We start from the raw sequence: 25,131 nt of genomic DNA, 5'->3' as shown, positions 1-25,131 counted from the left end.
ATAATCTAGGAATTGTCAGTCATAGGAAAAATCTATTAAATATTACATAAATTACTTTGTAGATTTACTGAGGAGCTTAAAAATATTTGGTATGTTTTTAATGAACTCTAGCAATTTTGATTGCACAAAAATCTCAGTATTAATATTTTAGCAAATCTGTAATTCTTATACCTAATTTAGAAACATTGAAAATATACACATAATAGTCTTACTCTCTTCTCAGATAACTGAAAGAATTTTCTGTTTAAAGACTTTACATAGCTTAAAGTAATTTTTTTATTTTTTTTTCCTCTGGTACCTAACAAACAGGCTGATTCAGGACTTCTGAAGCCTCAAACAGCAAGATTTCCTGGGCAAAGTCTGGTAAACTGCTTCCCATTTTCACTAATATCCCTGTCTGCATAATTTCTGGAAGTACAGGGAATCTATATCCTATTCACAACGTCTCATGTGCTCTAACTTGGAAATTTTCATATCTTGCTACCAGGCAGGAAATGAGGTTTATTAACGGTTGTTTTAAAGAGTATTGTAAGGGTAGTAGAGGATGAAAAGAGAAAGGCCACTAGAGCTTTTCTCTTAAGTCAGCCTCTGTTTTTGCTTATAAAGATCAAGGAGGAAGAAGTGTTATTGCTGTGCTACCAAATTACATCTAATCTCATGCATAGAGCACTAAGTGAAGAGTGGGAAATCTAGCTTGACTTGACTCTGATGCAGTGTAACTTTGTACAAGTCACTTCCTTTAGCTAGGCTTTCTACTCTGGTTTGTAAAATCATGACAAAGAACTTTTCCTTCCTTTGAAGAATAAAAAAAAAAAATTTATTTTTACTGGTAAACAACATCATTATTGTTAGAAAGAGGTACACCTCTGCAAAGCTCTGCTCCTGTTTTTCTGTATACATTTATAGCTACACTTGTTTTTAATCCAAGACCTCTTATTAGCATAATTTTTTTCAATACCAACTAATCTATCTCCCATTAAGGAATTTACAAATGTACAGTTAATTCTTCTGTGGAGTTTATGTGGAAAGAGACACAGTACATTGTTTTTCAATCCAGTTGATGTCTATCCTGTAATTCCTATAAGAATATCTGCTGTGGTGTTTATATCACCAATCATCTGTATAATTACCAACAATAAAACAGAGTTGCCTTACTGAGGTAATGTCTATGAGGTAGCATGTTGGCCCCGTAATGACGACAGGTTCATTCCAGGTGATATTAATACTGTGTGGAGACGTGGCTAAAACAGACACATTTTCTGGAGGACTGTCTGGAGCTGCAGAAAAAAATACGTATGTGAATCATGGTCAAAGAAGTCTCAACAAATAACCCAGCAATTTTAGCTGCTAGTAGAGAGTATTTTTCAGTTTGAAAGTAAATTTTTTAAAGCATTTCACATTATACACAGTTTAAATAATTATAAAACTTTTTCTTTCTCATATACAAAGCATACAGTGCGATTAAGAAAGGACCTTAAGATCATCTAGTTCCAGCCCCCCTGCCATGGGCAGGGACACCTCACACTAAACCATGTCACCCAAGGCTCTGTCCAACCTGGTCTTGAACACTGCCAGGGATGGAGCATTCACAGCTTCCCTGGGCAACCCATTCCAGTGCCTCATCACCCTCACAGTAAAGAACTTCCTCCTTACATACAGTCTGAACTTCCCCTGTTTAAGTTTTAACCCGTTACCCCTTGTCCTATCACTACAGTCCCTAATGAAGAGTCCCTCCCCAGCATCCCTATAGGCCCTCTTCAGATACTGGAAGGCTGCTGTGAGGTCTCCACGCAGCCTTCTCTTCTCCAGGCTGAACAGCCCCAACTTTCTCAGCCTGTCTTCATACGGGAGGTGCTCCAGTCCCCTGATCATCCTCATGGCCCTTCTCTGGACTTGTTAAAACAGTTCCACGTCCTTTTTATGTTAAGGACACCAGAACTGCATACAATACTCCAAGTGAGGTCTCACGAGAGCCAAGTAGAAGGGTAGGATCACCTCCTTCAACCTGCTGGTTTTTCACTGCAGTTACTACAACTTTTCTAGAACACGAACAGCCTACAACTTCATCTTAAATTGAAATTACAGGTTTAAGTACAAATTATTTATATGCATTTTACGTGACACGAGCAAAATATATACAACCATTTAGACAAATAGGCAAGTATAATACATTTATATCAAACAAATCATTCAAACAACAAGAAATTGTGTTTGATTGTCTGCATGCTAGAAAAAAATTTCCAGCAATGTTGGAAAATAATAATACAAATATTTTTATACAGAAAAAAAAATATTTCTAGATTTCATTTCAACTTATACTTAACATGTTGAAAAACTCCAGAAAACACACACAAAAGCAGGCAAGAATGTTCACATTAAGAAACGGGATCTTCCTAAGATTTCCTTCTGCCAAGGTGACATGTGAATTAACCTAGTTATTTCTTATTCGCGAACAAGAAATTAATAAAATCATAATAACAACACAGCAGTTCCCAGTAAGTAGTACTACTTTTTCATAATGACCATGGTGAATTTCAGGAAAACTGAAATTTGAGATAGAAGTGACAATAGATGTGTAGCTAATGCCAGAACTTGGATCCATGGCGCCTTTTTTTGGGATCTTACTACTACAAAAAAAAGACAACTGTGATACATATCAGTGAGTAGCCTGTTGTAAAAGCAACAACAGATTTGTACATTTTTCCAGAACTTGGCTTCATGGTGCCTTTGTCTACCAGGAAAAAAATGCAACTATGATTAACACATACCAGTGAATAGTCTGTTATAAAACATAAAAAAAAAAATCTATGTAAATCAGAAGATGCAGTCTCTTTTCTCAAACATGATTAATGCATGAATATGCATTTTTTCACCATTAGTCATTAGGTAAGAGGGCTTAATGGGCAAAATTGGAGTGTATATTCAGCTACTTAGTTTTCTAGGTACAAAACAGGTTAGGAAAAGGAAAAACAGCATGGAAGGAGGTATGTAACTATCAAAATTATGTGTGAAAGATTAATGAGGATAAACCACAAATTTTGCACTGTGAAGGTCAAAATTTTGCACCGTAGTGGCAGAATAAAACAGGGAGACTTGAGAGTTGATAAGGTCATATGAAGAGTTTAGGGTGTTGGATATAGGAGGTAGATTGCTGTGCTGAGATTAGCAGGAATATACTAGACTTCGTAGGAAGGACCAAATTCAACCACTGGAAGCAGTCCCCAAAAATACTGAATAATGTGAACAACTGAATGAAGAGTGTAACTGAATGAACTATGAAAGCATATGAGGGGTGATGAAAGCAGAGACTGCTCAGAGAAGGCTGGCTGTTGACTGGGGAGCTAGAACAGATAAAATACAAGAGCAAGTATGTTTCCTAAAAACTAGAATTAGCACAAGTTAAGCTTAATTTGCAGTTAATGATGTCAGACTTGTTGTTTAAACACTGTAAATGATGGTTTCAGTAACTATGGTGGGCTATTACCTTTGTCACCCAGTGAAATTTCTCAAACACAGTATAAAGTTACATACAGCGTAGTTTCCAAATCCACCAAGTTTTCAAGGACAATTTTTCCTTACTTTTTTATATCATTAATAGAGCGTTTAATCTCTCAATTTATCTTTTTTTCCAGAAGTCACTTTAGGTTTATGCATTAGACAACAGTGGTGTGAAATAATTTTAAAGCATAACCGACCTCAAGTTATGTATACGAATAATTCCCCTATGCAGTTTGCATATTTTTAAATCTTTGCAAGAAAATTTTGAGTCTGCTGCATTTAATATACTTATCTAAAATACACCTAAGCATCAATGCCTGCTTTATTTTCATCATGAAAAGTACAAAATCAGACAACAACTGAATGATACTGAAATTTAGGAATATTTTCTAAAATAACCGGTATAATTACAAAGAAAGAAAACTAGAAAGAGAAATGTGTCTAATGGGTCTAATGTCTTACAAAAAATGTCTTTTAAAAAAACCTGTTTGCTTCAGTGGGTAACTAACTGCCACGTTCTGATTTAGGTTTGTTTGTGAAATGAATCTAGCCAATACGAGGCCACGATATCACTATACCCTTTCTCTTATAAATCACAGCAATTTACTCAGTAGAAGTGACCTAGTCTTATTCTCTCATTCCCCCATAATCCAATCACTTCCTCTCATAAGCACTTTTCTCCTGGTTTTCACAATAATGCATTTTCTGTAACTAATAACCATCATTTCCTGATTATCATGCTTCTATCCTTGCACAGGAATGTGGGTCTTATGGAGGTCAGGGTCATCTTTCCCATCCATCTGTGTCCTGATGCTAAGGCAGCAGTTAAGTGTGTTAGTTTTAAGATAAGTCTGGATAGCCCATCATTTAGCATAATTCTCAAAAATAAGACTGAATAGTCTTCTAACAGAAATCTATGCTTGCCGGTTTGGTTAAGACCATATTTTTTCTTTTTTTCCAGTAAAAATTAAGTGTGAGGTTCATTTATTTTATTTTATAATCATCTAGGTTATTTTTACCTACATTTAAACATTTAATGTTATACTAGGCCATATTTACTTTCTGAGAGAATGAAAAGAACAAAGAAACAAAGAACATGAAAAGAACAAAGTTTTCTCAGGCAAAACCTGCGAGAAGAAAGGGCATGCAACAAGAGATGAAATCTCATTACTTTTCACCCTTTTCTTTAGGTCTACCAAGCAACCAGGTATCAGCAGGGATTGGGAAAGAAGCTGCTGAAAAGAGAAGCATAACCCTTTGCCCCATGCATCTATGTCCTAGCCTTCATGGGACATTCAAACATCTGGGATTTTCCTTTGTATCTCAGTATATCCTGGCATTAGGAGACTTGGCAGTTTACCAAAACGCACTGCATTGTGTAACTGTATGAGATCCAAAAGGAGGTCAGTGATCTCAATGCAATTCATTTTCCACCTAACACATACTCACCAAAATGATTTTTCTCTTAGAAAGGATGTTTAGCCAATCTCATTCTCCTTATAAACGTAAAAGTAAAACTCAGTGTAAGTGCAAGTGTGAGGGAACAAAGTTTCCCTAAGTATGGAAAACACTTCTTGCGCTTTCCCTTACTGTGACACAACACTGTGATCTTCTGTACTGGCAACTATATAAATCTAGGTTATGTTGAAAATATTTCTTCTCGCAGAGTAGATTTGGCTCTTGTGTAATCCATCAGCTAAGTAACAGCAGTGCCATCAAACTACTCTATGAGACAGTAGGACAATTCCTGTGAGGATAATCTGCAAGACAGGAAGCTGAATAGTTTTTCTTTGTGATGTGAGAACTGCATGGTAGTGAACAACCTATAATATTTTCCATGGACTAACACTATAACCACCTTCAGTACAGAGCACTTTAGTAGCCTTAAATTTACCTTCATAATGAGCAACTGAAATAAACAACTAAAATCCTCACCTTTGACACTGGATATTCAGAATTATTAGGTATTTCTCCTTTAGCATACCAGTCAAACCCTCAGCACTTGTAAAGAATATTTAGGGTTTCTCTTATGTAATTTTTGCTGTTGTTGAAGTTTCATATTCTGGGAGAAAAGTCTAAGAGTTTTCTGCTTAAATGCTGTAATTTCCTGACTATAACAACTGCAATGTTTTCTTTAGGCTTGACAGAAACACAGATTTCTGAGAACGCAATTATTTCTGAAGAAAAGGTATTTGCCCATTATTTCACAACCAAGGTAACTTTCCCTTTGGCAGAAGCAATGTCTTGCAGAGACAATTCTTGAAAATCAGCAGCAGTGCCTCACTTCTGCCCTCAAATCTGCAAACACAACTCACATTGATTTTATGGGCTAAGTACTCAGGGTATTTTACATAGCAGCTAAGCACCCTTAAGCCTTAACAGACCATGTATATTGGCTGTGCACCAGCAGGCTAATCCAGAGGATGCTTGGTCCTGTCCATGAGGGAAAGGAGAGGGGGATCGACACCTGTTCTCTCAATACACTCTCCAAGGCTGCCCAGAGTGCTGGATCTGTGCATCCTGAATTTCTCTTCTTTGCTATGGGCAGCAACCTTTGGAAAAGAAAGAGGGGAACTAAGGTTTTTTAGTTGGTTTAACAATATCTCTATAGATGACTCTTTGGGAAAGTATGAGGTCAGGTAGCTACAGGCCTGCACTTGCTAAAGCTCATCTGCTGCTCAGACCGACTCCCAGCTCTGCTAAAGCACACCGGAGCTGCCAGCTGGCTACCCAGCTGTGACATGTCACCTTCCCCTTTTTTGCCTCCTCAGATGATTGCCATCACTCCAGCAGAAAGACCTGCACCCCACCACAACATCTGGAATAGTGTCCATGTTTCCTTGACTCCACAGCAGTGTGTTTTACAGGCAGCTCATCTCCTGATGTGTCACTGACTTAGCTCACAGGAAATTTGTTGCTGCCCACTTCCCTTATCACAGACACAGGCCAGTAAGCCCAGACACTTGGGCTGGTGGAACTTTGTTAACATCTACCCCACCACTGCTTGTTAAACCAGCTAACAGAGCACACAGAGGATCTGCAGAGAATGACACTCTATTGTCATGGAAAGGGCTTGTGCAGCCTAATGAGATTTTTATACTTTTAACTACCTCAGTAGGAATGATAGGAAACTAGTTCTATCATAAGGCAAATTATTACTGTCCAGAGAGGAAACCGTAAAGAGGATCCTAACTTTATGTGCTTATATGTGTTTCCATTGTCTGCCTCTCTGTCCAGTTTAAATCCCTAAATTTCCTAAACTAAGCAATTCTTTTAAGAGAAGTATTAGCACTTACCAGCAGCTGAGATTTATCCATCTAATAGTAAGAAATCTGCCCAGAGCTGCTGGCTCAAGAGTCATACAACTTCTAGATATTCTCTGCTCCATCTGGGGTTATATGTTTTTTTGATATTTTTTTTTGCCACTTTCATTTAAAATACTGCATTAATTTACAGGCATAGTATGCTCATAAGAACCACTGGACAAAGAAATTAAATGCATATGAATGACTCTGCAGTTGGTTCCAGTACTTTTCAATCCCAAGGACTGCTTCTGTGCTTTACATGAAAAATGGGCTGTTGCAATGTCCACTCCCATGATGTGTGTCCAAATCTATTTGCCCTTTGGGGCTTAGAATTTCTATACTGCAATTTCTCATCTGCAAATTAAGACAACAACCTTTCCTTACCTAGTGGGAAAACGGTGAGGTATTTAAGAATAGATGGGTGTATTGCTGTACAGAGATGAGCACTATATAAAAGCCCCCTGAATTCATATTACGTGATTGGAAAAACATGAGTGGAACTAAATAAGCATGTGACCACTAAGCAGTCTTTGTTATACAGCTATTTAGTCCTTGGTATCTTTATTGTGATCTGGAAGGGGAAAGGAGTGAAGGAGCTGGGGTTTAGTCAGGCCACTCATGGTGGTTCTCAGTTGTTCTACAAGGGCCGGGGGCTGGATCTCAGATGTGCTCTGATCTAGGCTGGCTGCAGACTAGGAGGGAAGGTCATATGTCCCCATGACAACTGCCTAAATAATTTATGTCTCACATTCACTTCTCTCAAATATCTAGTGATGACTTATCTGTGAAACTAACTCTTCTCTTAGAAACCAAAATCCTTAGCTGAGACATGACAGTTCTAATATGTATTATGGCAGTCCTGTAGGCGTTACATGGCTACTCTGACTTGTAATCTCTTTAGGTGGAAACACTATTGGAAAGAAATCTTAATTCATCTGAAACTATTGCTTAAATTCTATTGCCAGGATCATAAAACAGAATTTCAGGAAAGCATTACGATGTTAGTAAGCAGATTTTTAGTCAAGAAATTAGAAAAAGCACTACTTTCATTGACACACCCCACATATGAAGATGTACTGAAAATGGCTTATCAACCCAAAATTCACACTTTCCAATTCAAGACATGAAGTAGGGCTAAGGAAAAAAACTGCTGTTGGGAAAGCAATATATATAGTAGAGCATAAAAAAGGCATTAAAATCTGAAACAGTGCCAATGATCTAGACCTACCACATGATTTATATCATGATATTTCATACATAAAGAGCTGCAATAAATCCTTAATAACTTCACCAGTATTGTAAGTCTATGAAGAAATAACTTCAACCAACTGCTCTGGTTTAGTTGATGTCACATTGTTACAGAATTATTACACATGGCAGACATCCTTACTTACAGCCAGGAAGTGTTTGTGTAGAAATCCAAGGTGAGGAACTTCCATAACCAACATTTGTACTGGCAGCAACCGCAAATCTGTACCATCTGTATTTTTTCAGTCCATACACAGTCTCTTCTATCTGGTCATCCACCACGTTTTCATATAAATATTGATGCATTTCATATTCAATACATTCCTTGGTTTCCCAGTCACTGCAGTGGGTGGACTGTAGCTGTGTGGTAATCTTGTAGTTTTGAAAGTATCCAAGGATAGATTTTGGTGATCTCCAATTCAAGGTCACACTTGTTGATTGCACATTGGAAAAAACAATATCCCTGGGAGCACTAGGAACTAGAAATTAAAACATTTGTAAGATATCTTCATTTGAATGAAAAGCGATTGCAACTATAACTTGTATATCCAGTGTTGAAAAAATATTCTAATAAATATGTCTAAAGATGAAGATTCAATTTCATACGCTTAATAAGGACTAATTCCATTGGTGTAAATCACACTGTACACATATAGGTAGTGTACGTTTACTATAGCTTTTGAAATAAAGAAAAATACTTTTAGGTGTGGCATGCAGGGGCAGCTTTGAGAGGTGTGACATTTATTATGCTACATTTGGAGCAATGTCCCAACTGAAGGAAGGCATATCAAGCAAAGTTATTTTTGGCCTACCCATAGGATCTTTTACTGCTGTTGCTGAGATTCCTCACCTCTCACTTAGAAATACTCATTTGTCTCCCTCTCTCCTGGTAACTGTGAAATCCACAAGCAACACCTCGAGGTTTTTTAAGTGTCCTGTTTCACCTTCTGAATGGAAAGTATCAATACATGCGGTATGTTTTATCTGTTTTTATATAGGTGCTTTACATGCTATTCAGCAAATAACAAATTAAAACACCAAAAGGAAGAACTAAATGGTATGTCAACTGAAAGCAAAAAAAGAAACTTCCCATAAACTTCGCTTCCATGTATTTGTATATATATGTATATGTGGCTATACACAGGTTATATTCATGTGCATGGAGACAGAAGTAGTGCATGTATGCACATACATACACATACACACATGCACACCCATTTGTCCATATCTATATTAAGCCAACAGTGTACTCCCAGCTCTCACAGACTGGATGCAACATATGGTTTTGTGCTATATCACATAGTCATACAGTAAGCTAATATTATCTCTAAGACTCTGTAAGATAATATGAATACTGTCTGTGGCAAAAATTGTGCAGAGAAATCAGGTCAGAAATCATTTTGTGCACTTAGCTTTAAAGAGTGCTTTAGAGTCTTTCGGGGAAGAAGTATCACTGGTAAGAGAAAAACACATGATACATCCTCAAACTGAAACTAAAGAAGCCCCAAGGCTTAGGGAAGAATAAAAGGATCCCAGACCAAGAGAAAACACTCTTTTTTTTTTTTTTTTTTTTTTTTAATATCCTTGTGGGAATATATGATCTCTGCTTTCACCTGAAACAATTTATTTCTAAAAATCACCATAATGTAACAGGCTGAAGCTTTTTCACTAAATACAAATATTTAATGAGAAATGTGAATTGAGTTAAAGCAAGTAGAGATGATGGAAAGGTTGAGAAATACACATCTCTACAAATGAACCCAAAGCAGGTGGAGCCTGCAGGAGATAAACCAGGCTCAGGAACCATGGGCACTTCCGTTGTCCTTCCACGCAGATCTTACACACACGTACACAACACTGCAGCTTGCAATAGCCCTATATGCTCCCATCCTGCTATACACTAACCAGAGACAGAACAAGAGTGAGCTGCCTAAGAAAAAAAATCTTTGCTAGAAACAACATTCATCATCATCATACTCCTTGATATGAAAATAAAAGTTGTTTTGCTCTATTGTTATTAGCATAAAGAGAAGTACAGGAAGTAGCAAGTAAAAACAAAGCAGGCAGTAACATTCTTGCTTGATCAGTTTTGGAGATGTAATACTGTTTGTCTCCTTTCAAAAGAAAAAAAACACACTGCAATATTTTCATAATAGCTCTATGAACTGGTTTTGCTACTTGTATAAATTACAAGAAAGGACTTAGTTATACCATTAATTAGTGGAAAATAAAGGCAGAGAAGTGTTCAATGGTTACTATAAAAACAATCTGTATTTTCCTTAAAAAATCATCTGTTGTAATATAAGCTATTAATATCTGTTAAGATACTGAAAAGAAATGAATGCTACACACTCAATTAGGATGATGATAAAATGTGGGATAGAATGGATAAGACTACAGCAGTAAAATGAAAGTTACCATCCAGTCTCACTCAGAACTTGAATTAGAGCATTTTTAAGACCCATTACTACATATTACAAGAATTAAGAAATAAAGTGTCAGGAATTTCAAAGACATCAGAACAGATGAAAATTAAAAGGACTTCAGAAAATTCAATTCTCCTCCTTCTTACTCAGAAGGGATTACTCTGTTTTTGATAAAGAATATGATCTCACCTTCCCAGGCACACAACTCCAGGAACTCTTGCTGCTATAGGAACAGCCAGACCTGGCAGGTTTGGAATAAAAGTGTGAAAGCATGCGACATGGAGATAGAAACAACTGGCTCTAATGCCTCTTAGTCTACCGTTGCTAACTTCTGCCTGCTGAAAACTGATTATCGGACTATCCTCCAATTTACATGAAAGACTGGATCAAATACTGAAACAGGGTCTTGGAATAAAGTGGATAGTAACTGGTTGCTTGGTGGTTGCCAAGAGAATGCTGGAAACACGTACCTTCACTTTACAAACGTGCAACTAGTAGAGCCATGGTTGGCACAACTGCAGTCTCTGCACTTGCAAGGCAGGTTAAAGAGACTAGTCAAAGGCAGAAAGAGCAATGACAATTTCTAAGTAGTATGGTGGGCTTTCGTTCTCAAGGAGAATACACTTTTTGCTCTGTTTCAATACGGATGATGACATTAAAAAGAACTGGGAGCTAGCAATGTTGCAGTAAAGAAGAAAAAGATGCTTGGCAGTTTCACAGAACCAGAAATTTTATCAGGAAAAGTAACAGTGGCTCTGATTTGTGTGCTCTCACACAGACCTAGAAAAGTCTAATACAGCCAGCCTCTCCTTGTATTTGGTGGAAAGACAAACTCACAGAGAGCAGGGGAAAGAATGGAAGGCAGAAAAATTATTTTTCCCTTTCCATCCTTTTTCCCACTGGTTGCAGAAGGAGCCCATATACATCACCCTCAACAAGGCTGAAGATAGCATATGTGTTTATCCTGACAACACTACATGAAACCCATCATTGTGAAAGATCAACCTGCAGGTATCATGATTTTGGACATATTTGACAAATACTTCTTTCATGCAAAAGCTTTTATTCCTATTTTATGTCACCATTTTTTTCAGTTTACTATGAGCCACATAAAAAAAGTATTTCTAACCTATGAAAGAAAGGATCACTCAGGAGAAGACACAGGAAAATTTTCTCTGAGAATGCCTACACAGACCTTTAAAATGTAATCAGAGCCCTAAACGTTAGTCAGTTCAAAATCTAGTCAATTTTATCCAATTGCTTCCATAGACAAGCCAAATCTAAGTGTAATCTTTTATTAGAGCATACAAAAAGATGTGATCTGAGTTTGGAGCAAATTAGAGGTTTGGTCCAGGGGTCACAGTGAGGAGCAGTGACACCCAGTGGCACAGTGTTTCTTGCACTTGATGACTGCGTTCAATGAGACATTTCAAGACAACTACACTATTGGGTTACAGATACAAAGAGGATTACCATTACTCTAGCATGGAGAATCATATTTCCATTCCTTAAGAATGACTAAAATTTCCCCAACTTTTTCTGTCCACAGATGGTACTGATTTGAACAATCCATTCCATGCTTCCTAGAGTAATCATGCAGCTTGTTTAAATTTTCTAAACATGACTCAACTATGATGAAGTGATCACTGTTCACACTAAAAACAATTAAAGCAAAAAATTGCATCTTTGTCAATTATTCCTTCAGATTAAATTGAAACTGTAACAAAGATTTCTGTATCTGCTCTTAGACACTGCTGCTTTGATATGTGCCTAACGGGGACTAGATTATTATTCCTGGTTTCTAGAAAGGCGCATTTAAAGAAAAAGCATGAAAAAGGCTGTGTTCATGGTGCTGTAGAACACAAGTTGTGCTCTGATTAGCTAGCTGGCATACTAGTACCAATTCTATATTTAAATTTCCCAAGAATAATGGGTAGGATCCCTTAAAGTCTCATCATCAAATATCTGACAGTCTTTACCTATTGAACCATATTGCATTTCCTATAATCCAGCTAGCTCTGGGAGTAGAGAGTTTTTCAAAGTTTTAAATTTTTGTTGCAATGCATTCCATCATTTTCCACTTAATAGCTTTTGATTCAGCTTCTGAAAGCCAGCCAGGGTGCTGGCAGAGAAGCTGGCCATGAAATGTGGGTGAATTCAGTTTCTGGACTAGAGGAGGAATGAGGTATTTTCAGGTTCATCCACCATTGTTCACATGATGGCCAAATTCCAACAGAGAATGCCTGAAGCCAGATCCACATTGGATTTTAAGCTCCTAAAACCTATTTATGTGCCTTAACTCCCACTGAAGTTGACAGGAAGCTGAGCACCTAAATAGAAGTTACTTTCACAGATCTTGGCCTGGTTCCCTATGCTCATCTGGCTGCAATGCTAATCAGCCTTTCCAAAGCTGGTGGATGGCTCTGAGATTAAGTTTTCATTTGAGAACCTAAATGAAAATAAATTCCTGGTAGAAAAGGCACCAGGACTGTGAAAAGACTTGGATCAAGTTGAACTGGGCCAGTGGAACTGGTGAGAACCAACAGAAATATTGGGAGAAAAAGTCTTCTTCTCAATACAAAGATAACCTAAGGGCAGGAAAGGACAAACACACACACATACACACAGAAACTACTGAGAAAGAAAGAAGTTATGGCTTTCTGTAAAGACTTCTGTGGAAAGCAATGGCTACAGCTGTGCGGGCCGGGAACAGAAGACAGTAACATGATAGGGCATAGTTCCTAACAAAGTTAATAAAAAAAAGTCTGCCTACAGAACAGCTGCTTGTAGCTGGAGTTTGGATTAAAAGAACAGCGGCAGCCTAGAAGTCTGTTGGGTGGTATTAAGAGCATCAATAGGAGGAAAGTGAAGAACAAAGTAGAACAGATAGCAATGGGCACACAACCAAAAGACTTTATAAAATGGAGGTATCTGCAAAGAAATGTAATATTCTGCTTTGATTATTAGTTTTTGAAAGCTTAGTTGCCCAAAGGAGTTCCCTAGTTAAGCTGATAACCCTGATCAACTAAATACTACCTTAGTATAGATTGCTAGCTTCAGGGGTCATGATATAAATTCCTGATCAGTATGAATAAGGACATCACAAATAGGTCACAAATGATTTTACTAACATAAAAACACAAAAACCTGCAGGCTGTTTTTCCCGTGACTTGGGACTGATACTATCAGACATGCTTTAAAGGAAATTGCACAGTTGAAAACATGTCTTTAAAAAGCCTCTCTGGACTGTATTTCTTAGTCTTTGGCCCATTAGAAAACAAGTCTCTAACTGTGGGATCTAAGCATTGACAAATCAAATCCTACAAATCTAGGGAGAAACGCACACCTTTAAGCTAAGCTTAGAAAAGCAGTGAAAAGCTGTGAGTATTCGTGTTTTAAATTAAGTAAGCATACACAGCTTTCCAACAAACTGGACCACTGTCTACTATTCAGTAAACAATATATTTGATCTGTAAATGCTTTCAGTGTCAGCTTTGTATGTATATGTCACTATCATTTCTTATACATTAATGCAGAGTTGACCTAGTCCTTACAAAAAAAAATTTCTTTCATCTTACACTATATGATTCTTCTATTTTTATCCACCTGCTTATAAAAATAACATCAATACAATTTCATTGGCAGCAACCAAGTGATATCTGCATTGGTCTAGTGAAGATTTGCCATCAATATCAAAGCCATTAATTTACATTTGGACATAACAACTAATCCAAAAATCTAAAAAAAACCCTTCTCCTCATTACATAAAGAAAACTGAAGTTTGGGAAACAAAAGTCAGTTTCAGTCATCTTGGATAGAAGTGTTTCAAAGATTCTTAGTCATGATTCACTCCATAATTTTTGGATGCTTTCACTTTAATGCAGTTTGGAAACGTGAACTTTCAGCAGTGATTGAACATATGTGGAGCACAGCTCTTATCTGTAGTAGTGACAGGGGACGCTGAAGCTCTTCCATTTTCAATGCTGTGACTCTGCAGTAGGTTAATCATTCTGGATAATCAGGCCAACACACTGCACTGCGCACTGCATTGCATACCATGCTGGGGCCCTGAAGAGCCCTTTAGGGTACAAGCTTAAATATTTCTTCCAGTGCATTATGGTCATCTGCAGTTCTCAAGTTAATGAGGAAATCCATGCAACTCTAACTCAGAGCTGCCATGTCTTAAGAAATGGATTTATGGTGAAGGAAATAGAGAATTTGATTGGATATGAAGATGGCTTTACGCTCCTGCTATGTTTTGTGCAGGCCTAGATGAAACAAAGGTCCATATTTTCCAACGTGCACTTCCATCCTGGAGATACAAATACAGAATCTTTAAAGGCTTTCCTATCCAGAGACTAAAGGCATTTTGTGCAGAAGTAACAAGACGATGTTAATTTGCTACCTGCACACCAAAACACCTAAGAAACTTTCCTGTTACTAATCCTTTGAGACACTACTCCTTTATGCACATGACATGCTTCTGTGTATAGCTACAAGTTAGTTTTAGCCAGCAAGATTACGCACAGATTAAATAAAAAAAAAATGCTTTTTGGACTAATTTCTAGTCATATTTCTTTTAAATGTAAGTTATGAATGAATCTCTGTTTAGTAGAAAACAAATGGTAAAGACTGTCACCATAGTACAATGGGGGCCTCAACGTGTTCCAAGACACTGTGTTCACTTACAATATTAAGTAGGACTAGCAGTAAGGATGGAAAAATTACTCTGCACATCTTAATATTACAATCAATACAATTAATATTTTCAGAGAAGAATAAAAAAAATCTATCAAGAAAAATCTAAATTAAAAAGACTGAAAGAAGCAGCATTCTTTTTGATTATTCATGCTTTGAACTCCCCAGTTGTTTTATTTTTATTCTTAACTGAGTTACTATTACACTTGTCCCACACTTGTGAGTTAACTGAATCTTCACAGCTTTAGCATGCCTTTTGGAGAGCTTTCCTACCATTTTAGGCTCTTTCTCCCTTCTAAAAACTCACTCAACCTTAATGAAATTTTATTTTAATATATGCATTGTCTTGAAAATAATCCAGGGATAGCTATTCAGTCATAAAATCCTAACACGTTTATGCACATGCACTTGCTATATTATCTTTCATATCCATTATAATATATTTAATCACAAAGTAATACTACTGCTAGACAGTTTTTAGAACATACTGCAGCCTGCAAAAGGTGGTTTACCATGACAATGGAGCTAGATTAGACACAAAACTACAAAACTCCTCATAAATTTAATCTTCATGATTCACGTTTAACTGTACCCAGAGATGAACAAGTTTACATAAAAAAAAAAAAAAAAGCAAATAAACTTGCTAAGAATGTAAAGGTCAAACAGTATGCAGTGAGACACTGAGCCAAATTCGATTTCACTTTATGTCAGAAATAAATGCATTGTCAGTGACTCAGTGCTGGCTACATATGCTGTGACTAATCTTAGACTACCATAAATAAGAAGCTGACAACAGCTATAAAACTGTTTCCATTCCCATCCATGAATCTCCAGTTCCTAGTACCCAGTCACTACAAAACAATTCATGCAAACACAAGGTGAAGGAAATGTCCTAATAATAACTAGTTTGTTGTAAATATGACTAAGCAACTACATGTAAACCAATGCTAAAACAGCAAGAAAGGGTCTGCTCAGTGTTATGTGGCAAAAGAAAACCCCCCAAACCCAACCTGTATTGTAGTATAAATCCTATAAATCCTTCACTTAGGAAAACTCCCCGTGATAAGACTCATAAGCCACATGTTGCTACAAAATAAAGTATGTTCTTTTTTCTCCTGCTAGGACAACTCTGTGTTACATATACCACAACAGGCTAGCAGTCTGCCTCTCAAGCTCAGGCTTAATACCACATCCACAGCCCCTCTAGGCTCTCTTTGAGCACTAACTAATAGCCAACTCCAAATTTCTCAGAAATAACTATAATTAACTTTCCTAGGTTCCAGGCTTCTTTAATAGTACTAGAAGCCTTTCCCACATCCTCCAAGAAGTGAGGAAGCCATGAAGCTTCCTGTTGTCTGTACCAGAGGGTAACATGTCTCTTATAAGACCATGTCCAACACCTGAAGGTTTTGGACAAGTCCAGTTTTAATCACGCATCAGCCCACCTGTCTGCATACCCATTCCAGTCTTGCTCGAACTCTGAGACAGGGTTTGCTGGTCAGAAACCCTGATTTAAAAGAAAGGGTAGAGAGTTTCAACTGCAATTGAGAACTGTACTTAGATGCATGATCACATGCATCCATGTTCAGCACAGTAGTTAAGCTCACTACAGTATTTCCAGCCAATGCTGTGAGATATGAGCATGCTTATCTCTAATACTTAACAATTCCTTCAAAGGTGGATTAGAAACCTTGCTGATGGACAGAAATTTCTGAGCAAACAAGAGTGGATTACTTCAGGCAGAAGTCTTAAATCACCAAGGAGCCAGGCAGAAGGGATCAGAAAATGGCAGAATTTGTAGGGGAGCTGTTGCTTTTGGGGAATTTAGAAGGAACATTTTTACTATAAACAGTTATGACTGTGCCACATATAGTTCAAAAATAGGAAACGTGTCCAGGCTTAGTGGGATGGATAGTATTATGAGGGTCAGTCATCAAAGTACAACACTGGCTGTTTTCATAATGTTGGTCATATTATACCAGCAAAGGGCTGCTCTGCTTGTCCTCATTTGGAGCTCAGCCATTTGATCTGGAAACAAAGCAGCAGTAATTCAGCTGGTGATACAGACATGGTCTAGATTCATTTAGACATGCACATTCTCAAGTCTGATTGTAAGAAATTTGGAAATGAAATCTTGGAGAGATCCTCTTAGGAGAGATCCAAAGGCTGAACTTGAAGAGCTGCATGCACTCAGGAAGACACCAACAGGAAGTCTAAGCATAAGGGTAAGTCTGACTTCCTCAAAGCTTAGATGTCTGCACAGGGTTCTGCTGCCCTCCTCCACATGTCAGCCAGAACCTAAACCCTCTTGCTGATACAGACTACCATTTGACAGAACTGAGCAAAATGCACTTTTTCAGTTGAAATGTATATGAGAATGAGAGCTGCACCTCATCTTTTAAGTCATTCAATATTACAAAAGCTAGGTTTCATTTCTAAGCATCAGAGGATACAGTTTTGCTTCCCCATTCCACCCCCATGCTTCCTAGTGATCCAGCTGTCCTGAATTATAGAGCTCCTCAATTCCACTGCATGAATTGATGCCACTGAAGAAGGGAAAAAAACCCCAAACCAAAATAAATGTTGTCATCACTCCTGTAATTCAGTAGGAAAGTGAAGTCTTTTTTTCTGGGTCCTGCTTGCTGAGCATTATTTTTTATTTTTATGTTAAAAGATCACTGAAGAATTAAAAAAAAACCCAAGATTAATCTCAAGAGTAGAAATCACCCCTGACTGGGGAAGAGAACTGAAACAGGCATTTGCTTCCTGGAATGGGACTGGGGTTCCTCTCCACTTTCAGTTTAGAAGCTAGGCACATAGCTATTTACACAGAAGTAACACTATATTTTGCATATAATTTCATCTCCAGGTTTCAGGTTTCAAATGAAAGCACAGCCAGGATTAAATGAAATGTGAAGTGTGCATGCAAAGAGAAAGGAAGACACACTTTGGGTGACAATTTTTTACTCCAATGCCAAAAAACATGCCTACATTCTTCTTTGGATTTAGCTCAAAATTTTCTTTCTTGTTAAAGGTTAAAAATTACTATCCATTGACAGGAATGACAAAGTTTGCTTGAAGAAGTCAAATTCTTCTTAACCGCACAAACTATGAACAGCTTTATTGTCAATCAATGCAGTCATAGCATTGGGCTCTGGTAGAAATAAAACAAGAAAAATTTTGCTCCCAGGTTTTTTCTCAGATGCACAATATCAAATATGTTAAGGGCACTCTGCTTTACGCAGAGATTATAAGACAGAAAAATAGTAGGTGATCAGAAATTAATAAAGTAGCCATTCAATTTTAACACAGAAAAAGGTAGTCTGTGCTTTTTAAAATGGCAATTAATTCTCAACACCAAGTTTATTCTAAAGCAGGAGAAAGAGTAAGCCCTGTTTCTCTCATCCACAATTAGCAAGAAATGTAAACAACAGAAGGATTTAGTTGCCTGAATTGAAGCTGGTATTTTAGGCCTGTGTGTTTCATAGTCACCATTTAAGTTAAATGGGATTAATTTGAATAATTTGTTACCTTTTTCTGGAAGTGTAGTAGCATTGCAGATCTGTTCTTCACCACCACCAGCAGATGTTGCAGCTTTTATTTTAAATTGATAGGTAATATTGGAAGGCAGATTTCTAAAAATATGCAGTGTATCATAAAATGAAAAATTTGTAGAATTTCCTTCAACTGTTATGATGTAATGAGTAATTACACCGTTGGATGAAGCAGGAGGGTCCCACTGCACCAGGATCGATTGCCAACTCGTTGCAATACAGTGAAAATTCTGAACAGCATCTGGTACTTAAAAGTTACACACACACAGAAGATTAACATTTCCACACAATTAAAATGGTAATCACAGACAATATGGGGAGAGAAGCAGACCTGATGTTTATAGCAAGGGTCAAACTTTCCAGTAGCAGACAAATTGATAAAAGAAACACACTGAGAGAACAAAAATATGTTTTGGTCCTTATTAGATGGCTCATTTCCAATATCTGGGCTGGAGGAAAGGAAACAATGCTGCAACTAGCTGACAAAAAAGCTGTAAAATGACTAGACCACACTCCTGTGGGCAATGTCTTTCCAGCATTTTTTAAGAAACTACCACAAGTATGGAATGTCAGTGATGAAATGAGACAACTGAGGGATGACCATGGCTCTTGGGCAGGACAACCTCCAGCTGCAGGGATCCACTTGCCAGCCCGAACCAGTTCAGCAATGGTCCAGATGTCTCATGGTTGTAACTTCCGGGTACAATAAAAATCATCATTTCTCCTAGAACCCCTGCTTTATCAGCTCTGGAAAGAATATTTCACTGGAAGTGTAGTCTTGAAAAAAATGCAGTCACCTCATGGGATATTTTGATACTTCATCTGCTCCCTTTGCTGTCAGTTTAAAGGAACCTGGATGTTCAGACACAGACCTCTAACCCATGCTAGTCCCCTGGCACTCACAGCCCTTATTAAAGTACATGAGCCTGGGGATCACTCTGACCTGGCTAAGGAGCTACAGTTTTGCACAAAGGCCTGTTTCACAAATCTGCAGAGCTCCCTGGCTCTTTTTAGTGAATGCTGAATATTCACTTTCATGTAATACAACTTTTCATTTTGAAACAACCTTCAACTTCAAAAGATATGTAGAAAGCACAAGCCAAAACTGCACATAATTAATCAAGCCTGCTATATTGTGTAGTCCTCCCCAGTTGTCAGGAAGAATAAGACCTAACAAGTAAGGATATTTAGTGGCTATGTTCCCTTCCGAAAATAAATTGTAAAAAATGTTAAAAATTTGTATTTGTTTAATACAATTTCCAGATCATCTGCCAATCTTTTGTCCAGCTGCTTTTAATAATGCTAAAGTTCCAGTTATTTTCACAGGGATCTGAATTAACGCTTTGATCTGCAAAGACTGATATCTACGTAATTTTCCTCCCTTTATCTGTGATGCTATTAAAAGATTTATAGTAGCCGTATAAGCCTTTCATTTCAGATGAGGACATTTCTAATTCTATACTTCCGACATCAAACTTCAAACCCAGCCTACCCGGTACAATAGGAATGTGAATCAAAGGCAGAAGACGATGAGATAGTGTTATGTTACATTTTCTTTGGAGAGAAGAGGAAGACTGTTGTTCAGCCATACAAGGAAAATACATATAAACAGAAATGCAACTCAGAAAAAGTCATATCTAACCTGATTCCATTGTTGTAAATTGGACAGCATTACTGAACTGATTGCCATTCCCAAGCTTGGTAAATGCAGAGACACTGATAAAATAGGGGCTAAATGGTTCTAATCCAACAAGGTTTGCCTCATGGTTTGAACCTGAAATGTTCTTAAAGAAGGAAAAATTATTAGTATGCAGTTAATCTGCGTAAACATTGTGGGCCTCACCTTGAACCCACTGAAATGAACAGAAGATTTACAGCCACAGTCTTGCCTCTTCTACTCTGAGTAGCTTTCAGTCAAAGTATCCATTGAACTCAACAAAAAAGAATGCAGGGTCAAATTCTTCCTTTCCCTTCTCCTCTCCCTCTTCCATTGTGGCTCACAAGGAAGATATGCCAAGGGATGGTATCATAATTACCATAGTGTTATTAGAACAGATTAACTCCACATATGCCTTTTCTTTACCAGTATTGAAAACTCATGTCACCTCCCCATTCCCACATCACCCCCTCTCAAATTCTACTTCCTTATTACATCTCTGCAGTGGAAGACGTCCTGGACCATAATTTCTCATTTCTTTTACTCTACCTTAGCCAGACACAGAGACTAAGGAAGAGCTTTGGAAAAAACTAAAAAAAACACAGTTCAGTTCCTGGTAGGTTTTTTTCCCAGAGCAGGCAAGGCATGTTTTGTGCAAATGTTGAGCAAACTATAATAGCAGCGAAGAGCTGAATTTCAGCAAGAAAACCTTGTGAACATCTTGTGGGATCCAAGTTAGAGGAGAATTACGGTTCTTAACTACAATATTTCTATATAAATTGCTCTGCCTGTCTTGCTGCCACAACCTAAATCTACTTTCTTGTCCATATAAGATCACATGAAAAAAATGTAAGGCACAGCAGATGCATTCGAGTGCTCCAGCCAGTTTCTGTATTCTAATTGGATTTGAGTATGCCTCAGATGGACAGAAGAGAATAATCTTTGGTGGTGTCCATGAGTGCTCAAAGAATGTGTTTCCAAAGGCAGCTGGCTTTATAAACCATTGTTTCTATTCTTGTGCTCCCCTCTTCCAAGGACTATGGAAGAAACTGGAATGACACCAGCATTTGATTCCACAATTGGGAATAACAGCAGCCTGTATAGGAGGTAGCACAGTAGGCCACAATGATTTCCACAATACATACACTTAACAACAGCACAAGCATTTCCTTGCATGTTCTGCAAGAACTGTATTGCTGAGGGAGCTGGGAACAATGAAGCTCCTCACAGTTCCACAGGTTCCTTACCTGCATGTCTTAAACTCATATCTCACTGCAGCAATGTCTTTTCTCTGTAGCTTTTACAAGTGTCTCTGATGAACAGAACTCGCTATATGATTCTATGATTCTATAGTTTCCAAGCCTGAGATGCAATCCTGGCCTCAGCCTGCTGCCTTTACAGTCTCTTGATGCCACCCAAGCAAACAGATTTAAGCAAATACAAATGCCTTGGTCAATTTTTGTATATAACTTTATAGCGTCTATTTCAGTTAAAATTTATTCAGTTATCCTTATTCTGCAAAAATAAAAAATGCAAACCTCTAAACAGATTTAGCCATTTTTCAAGACGACAAGGAATGTCTTTCTTTTTTGAATCTCGAAAGTCTGCAGATACTAAATAGTGAAACAAAGAAATCCACTAAACAAGCAGCTTCTGTCATTAGCTAACATAAAACATATATTGAAACATGACCTAAAGATTAATAAAGCTCATCATTAATGAAATATTAGAAGCTCAAAGCAAATTAAAATCTAAGAATTCTTTTCTATCTAATTTTAGAAATTGAATTACAGGAATGGTGGGAGCCTGCCTTAATAAACAGGAGTTTAAAGGAGATTCGTAATTCTATGAGCATAACAGACATTTAAAATATTTGTCATATATTTTATTCCCAGAGCATGAAAAGAGTATTTTAAAAAATTAACCACTGTTAATGATAAACGTACCCGATAAAATAGTTTTCCAGTGTTGTTTTGATAAATCTTAAAATTATAGCTCATAATAACACCATTTGCCTGGGGACTTGGATCCCATTTTAGCCACACAGAATCTGCAGTGTAGTTGGCAATGGTCAAATTCTGAGGTGGAGCTAATGGCTCTGCAAAAGAGAAATGCTATTGAGTTCCAAATTACAAATAATCCAGGCAAAACCAAGCACTTTGGAGAAGCAGGACTTTTGTTACCATTTGTATCTAAACTCAACAAAACAGTACTTCCTTGCTATTTACATATTTTTCTTTCTCTTTGGCATCAAACAAATTCCATTAACCTGGAATACGTGTTTAGTCAGCAAGGGATCTTTTTAGAGATCTATTAATCTATTCCATCACTTAACCCCATTGTGAGAACTAAGGCATTTAACAAAAGTCGTATCACATATATTGCTGGAATGCAATCTACTTCACTTCCTACATCACATATTTAGTGCAACTCAATATACATTTACAAGATCTATCATTTACCATGTGGGTGAGAAGAGGTCCACGTAAAGGAGACCTGTGTGAATGTGTGAGAAATACTTCCACATTTTAGAATTTCTCAATTATGTGGAGGTATGAAGAGAAATGTATTGATGCTTGCTTCAAAATCCCTGACACTTGGCAAACTGCAACACATTCCAAAGGCAAAAGACATTTCTCCCTGGAGTTATTTTTGTAATCCTATGCAGAATGTGACCTCCCCTTGCACACTGTGGTGGGAGGAGGAGAACTCAGAAAACACTCTCTTTGTAGTGTTTCCTTCTTCTGAAAGCTCTTCACACACAGACCAATGGAAAATGGATCTTTCATGTCAGCTTTCTCCAGATCTGATGTTCACATCTAAGACAGACGCAGTAACATATGGCAAATATTTCAAAGTTGGTTACAATTGAATTTGCTCACCTGACTCATCTGTGTAAAACTGAAGCATGGAAAATGGACCAAGTCCTTTTATTGTTCTTGCAGCTGCATAAATGCTGTATAATGTGAACGGTAGAAGGTCTTCCAAGATGATAAAATTATTGGTGGTAGAAAATGAGCTATTCCTTTCTGGACCAAATAAATTTAAATCATAACTTGTTATAATACCACTTGGCTTAAGAGGAGGATCCCATGAAAGCATTACTGAGGTAGTTGAGAGGTTTGAAAATGTTTTGATTATAGGTGCTGATTCTGGAACTACATGAAGGAATAAGAAAAAGAAAAACAAGGATAACCTCAGGAAAATATGAGTTACAATGAAAAGTGTCTTTAGATATCAATTAAAGTTGTGCTATGACTGGAAAATTCTATTTCATGGTCTCAACACAGAATGTCTAGCAGTTGTTTGTATAACAAAAAAGCTTTAAGTAATATGAGAAAAATAAACATAATCTTTTCTGGTTTTCCCCTTCTAGAAAGCTATTTAGTTTTTTCTTCTACATTTCCTTAGGAATGAATAAAATATACTTATCTTACCATCTTCATCAGTTCTTATATGCAAACTTAGAGCATGCAGTTCAGAAGATCCTTTATCAGTGGCTGGTGTGATTTTCAGAATGTAATCAGTATATTTCTCCAGATTGTCAAAAACGATGCTTGTGTTGTAAGTAACGAAAGACAATACCTTACTGGTTCCCAGTTGCAATAAACTTAGAGAAACATGAAAGAAGACTAAGCCATTTGGCTGGGATGGTGGAAGCCAGCTTACATTTACAGAAGATGAGGAAATGTTTTGACAGACCAGATTTTCAACAAAACCATCTGGGACTATGAAAGATAATAAGCAAAAAATAAATGCATGGATTACAGCAATAAAGCATCCAAAACTAAAACAGAAATAAATATTCAAAGTATTATTAGTCTGTAAATTCCACTTGTAGTATTTTTTACAACTTTTAAAAGTCATTTATGTTTCACTATCAAAAACAAAATATTTTGAAGGCATGTATGAATAGCCATTTATGTTAAATTTGTTTACTGAAAGTCTTAATGATGGTTGAAGACAATATTTGTATTGCTGGTATCTAAAAAAGCCGCTTGTGAACTATGTTTTTAGTATTAAAAGAGAAAAACTCAGATCAAAATGTCTTCTTTGCAAAGAAAAGTACTGCAGTACTTACTGTTTTTTTTTTAACTTTGCCATCATAACAGTAAAATAATTTTTAAAGTTAGAAATATTTAATAAATAGAAGCACTGATATATACTGAGCATTAAAAAGGTGATTAACTTACTGTCCTGATCTGTATAAACGTCTATTATTTCACTGGTTTTGTTTCCATCTCCAAAAGCTGTGCTTGCAGTTAACCATAATGTATAATGGCTGTATTTTGCCAAGTCATCCAGAACTGCAGACTGGGACATATTGCCATTGCTGTCATTACCATAACATGTGAAATTCTAAAGGAAATAAAATAAGTGTTGCCATTGAAAATGTTATTTATTCACTGGTTTCTCTTTCCAGTTTCCCATTTAGCCATCACCACCACAAACAGATGATTCACCTTAGTGTTCAGGAGATACAGACCTAATTTGACTCCTAATGAATCCTGATTTTTACTGAAATACTCAAGTAATTTACTGTATGATGTCTGTTGTTACTCCTTATAAGTACGACAGAGTATGTAATTGACTCCTCCTGTTTGTATTTGTTGACTGCCAATCCACCTTTTTATTAAAGCACATTACATCTGTAATATTGCAATGCGTTTATCCATGTTGCAAACAAGAAAACAACAAAGTATCATCTACTAAGTGCCCATAGATTGATTACATGATCACACATG

At 37.1% G+C, this 25,131-nt stretch overlaps 1 protein-coding gene across 6 annotated transcripts in view; it reads right to left on the bottom strand.

Moving 5' to 3' along the window:
- The window catches only part of PTPRQ (protein tyrosine phosphatase receptor type Q), a 134,583-nt gene that overhangs the window by 42,399 nt on the left and 67,053 nt on the right, over window positions 1–25,131 (bottom strand). For all 6 annotated transcript variants that reach the window (XR_009963869.1, XM_062613835.1, XM_062613836.1 and 3 more), the window contains exons 37-44: window positions 24,580–24,745; window positions 23,824–24,114; window positions 23,269–23,544; window positions 22,333–22,484; window positions 20,372–20,513; window positions 18,707–18,976; window positions 8,198–8,530; window positions 1,156–1,277 (exon numbers count right to left, since the gene is read on the bottom strand). Coding sequence is in view for 5 of the 6 variants with exons in the window: in XM_062613835.1 (XP_062469819.1) it covers window positions 1,156–1,277; window positions 8,198–8,530; window positions 18,707–18,976; window positions 20,372–20,513; window positions 22,333–22,484; window positions 23,269–23,544; window positions 23,824–24,114; window positions 24,580–24,745 (1,752 nt within the window). In the remaining variant the exon portion in view is untranslated. The remainder of the gene's footprint in view (window positions 1–1,155; window positions 1,278–8,197; window positions 8,531–18,706; window positions 18,977–20,371; window positions 20,514–22,332; window positions 22,485–23,268; window positions 23,545–23,823; window positions 24,115–24,579; window positions 24,746–25,131) is intronic.

Source organism: Pezoporus occidentalis, unplaced genomic scaffold (genome assembly GCF_034315485.1).
Source record: "Pezoporus occidentalis ecotype Australia unplaced genomic scaffold, CSIRO_AGI_Poc_V1 ctg17, whole genome shotgun sequence".
NCBI classification, from domain to species: Eukaryota; Metazoa; Chordata; class Aves; order Psittaciformes; family Psittacidae; genus Pezoporus; species Pezoporus occidentalis.
The sequence above is the reverse complement of the archived record's forward strand: the minus strand, read 5'-3'. Positions and strand labels throughout refer to the sequence as shown.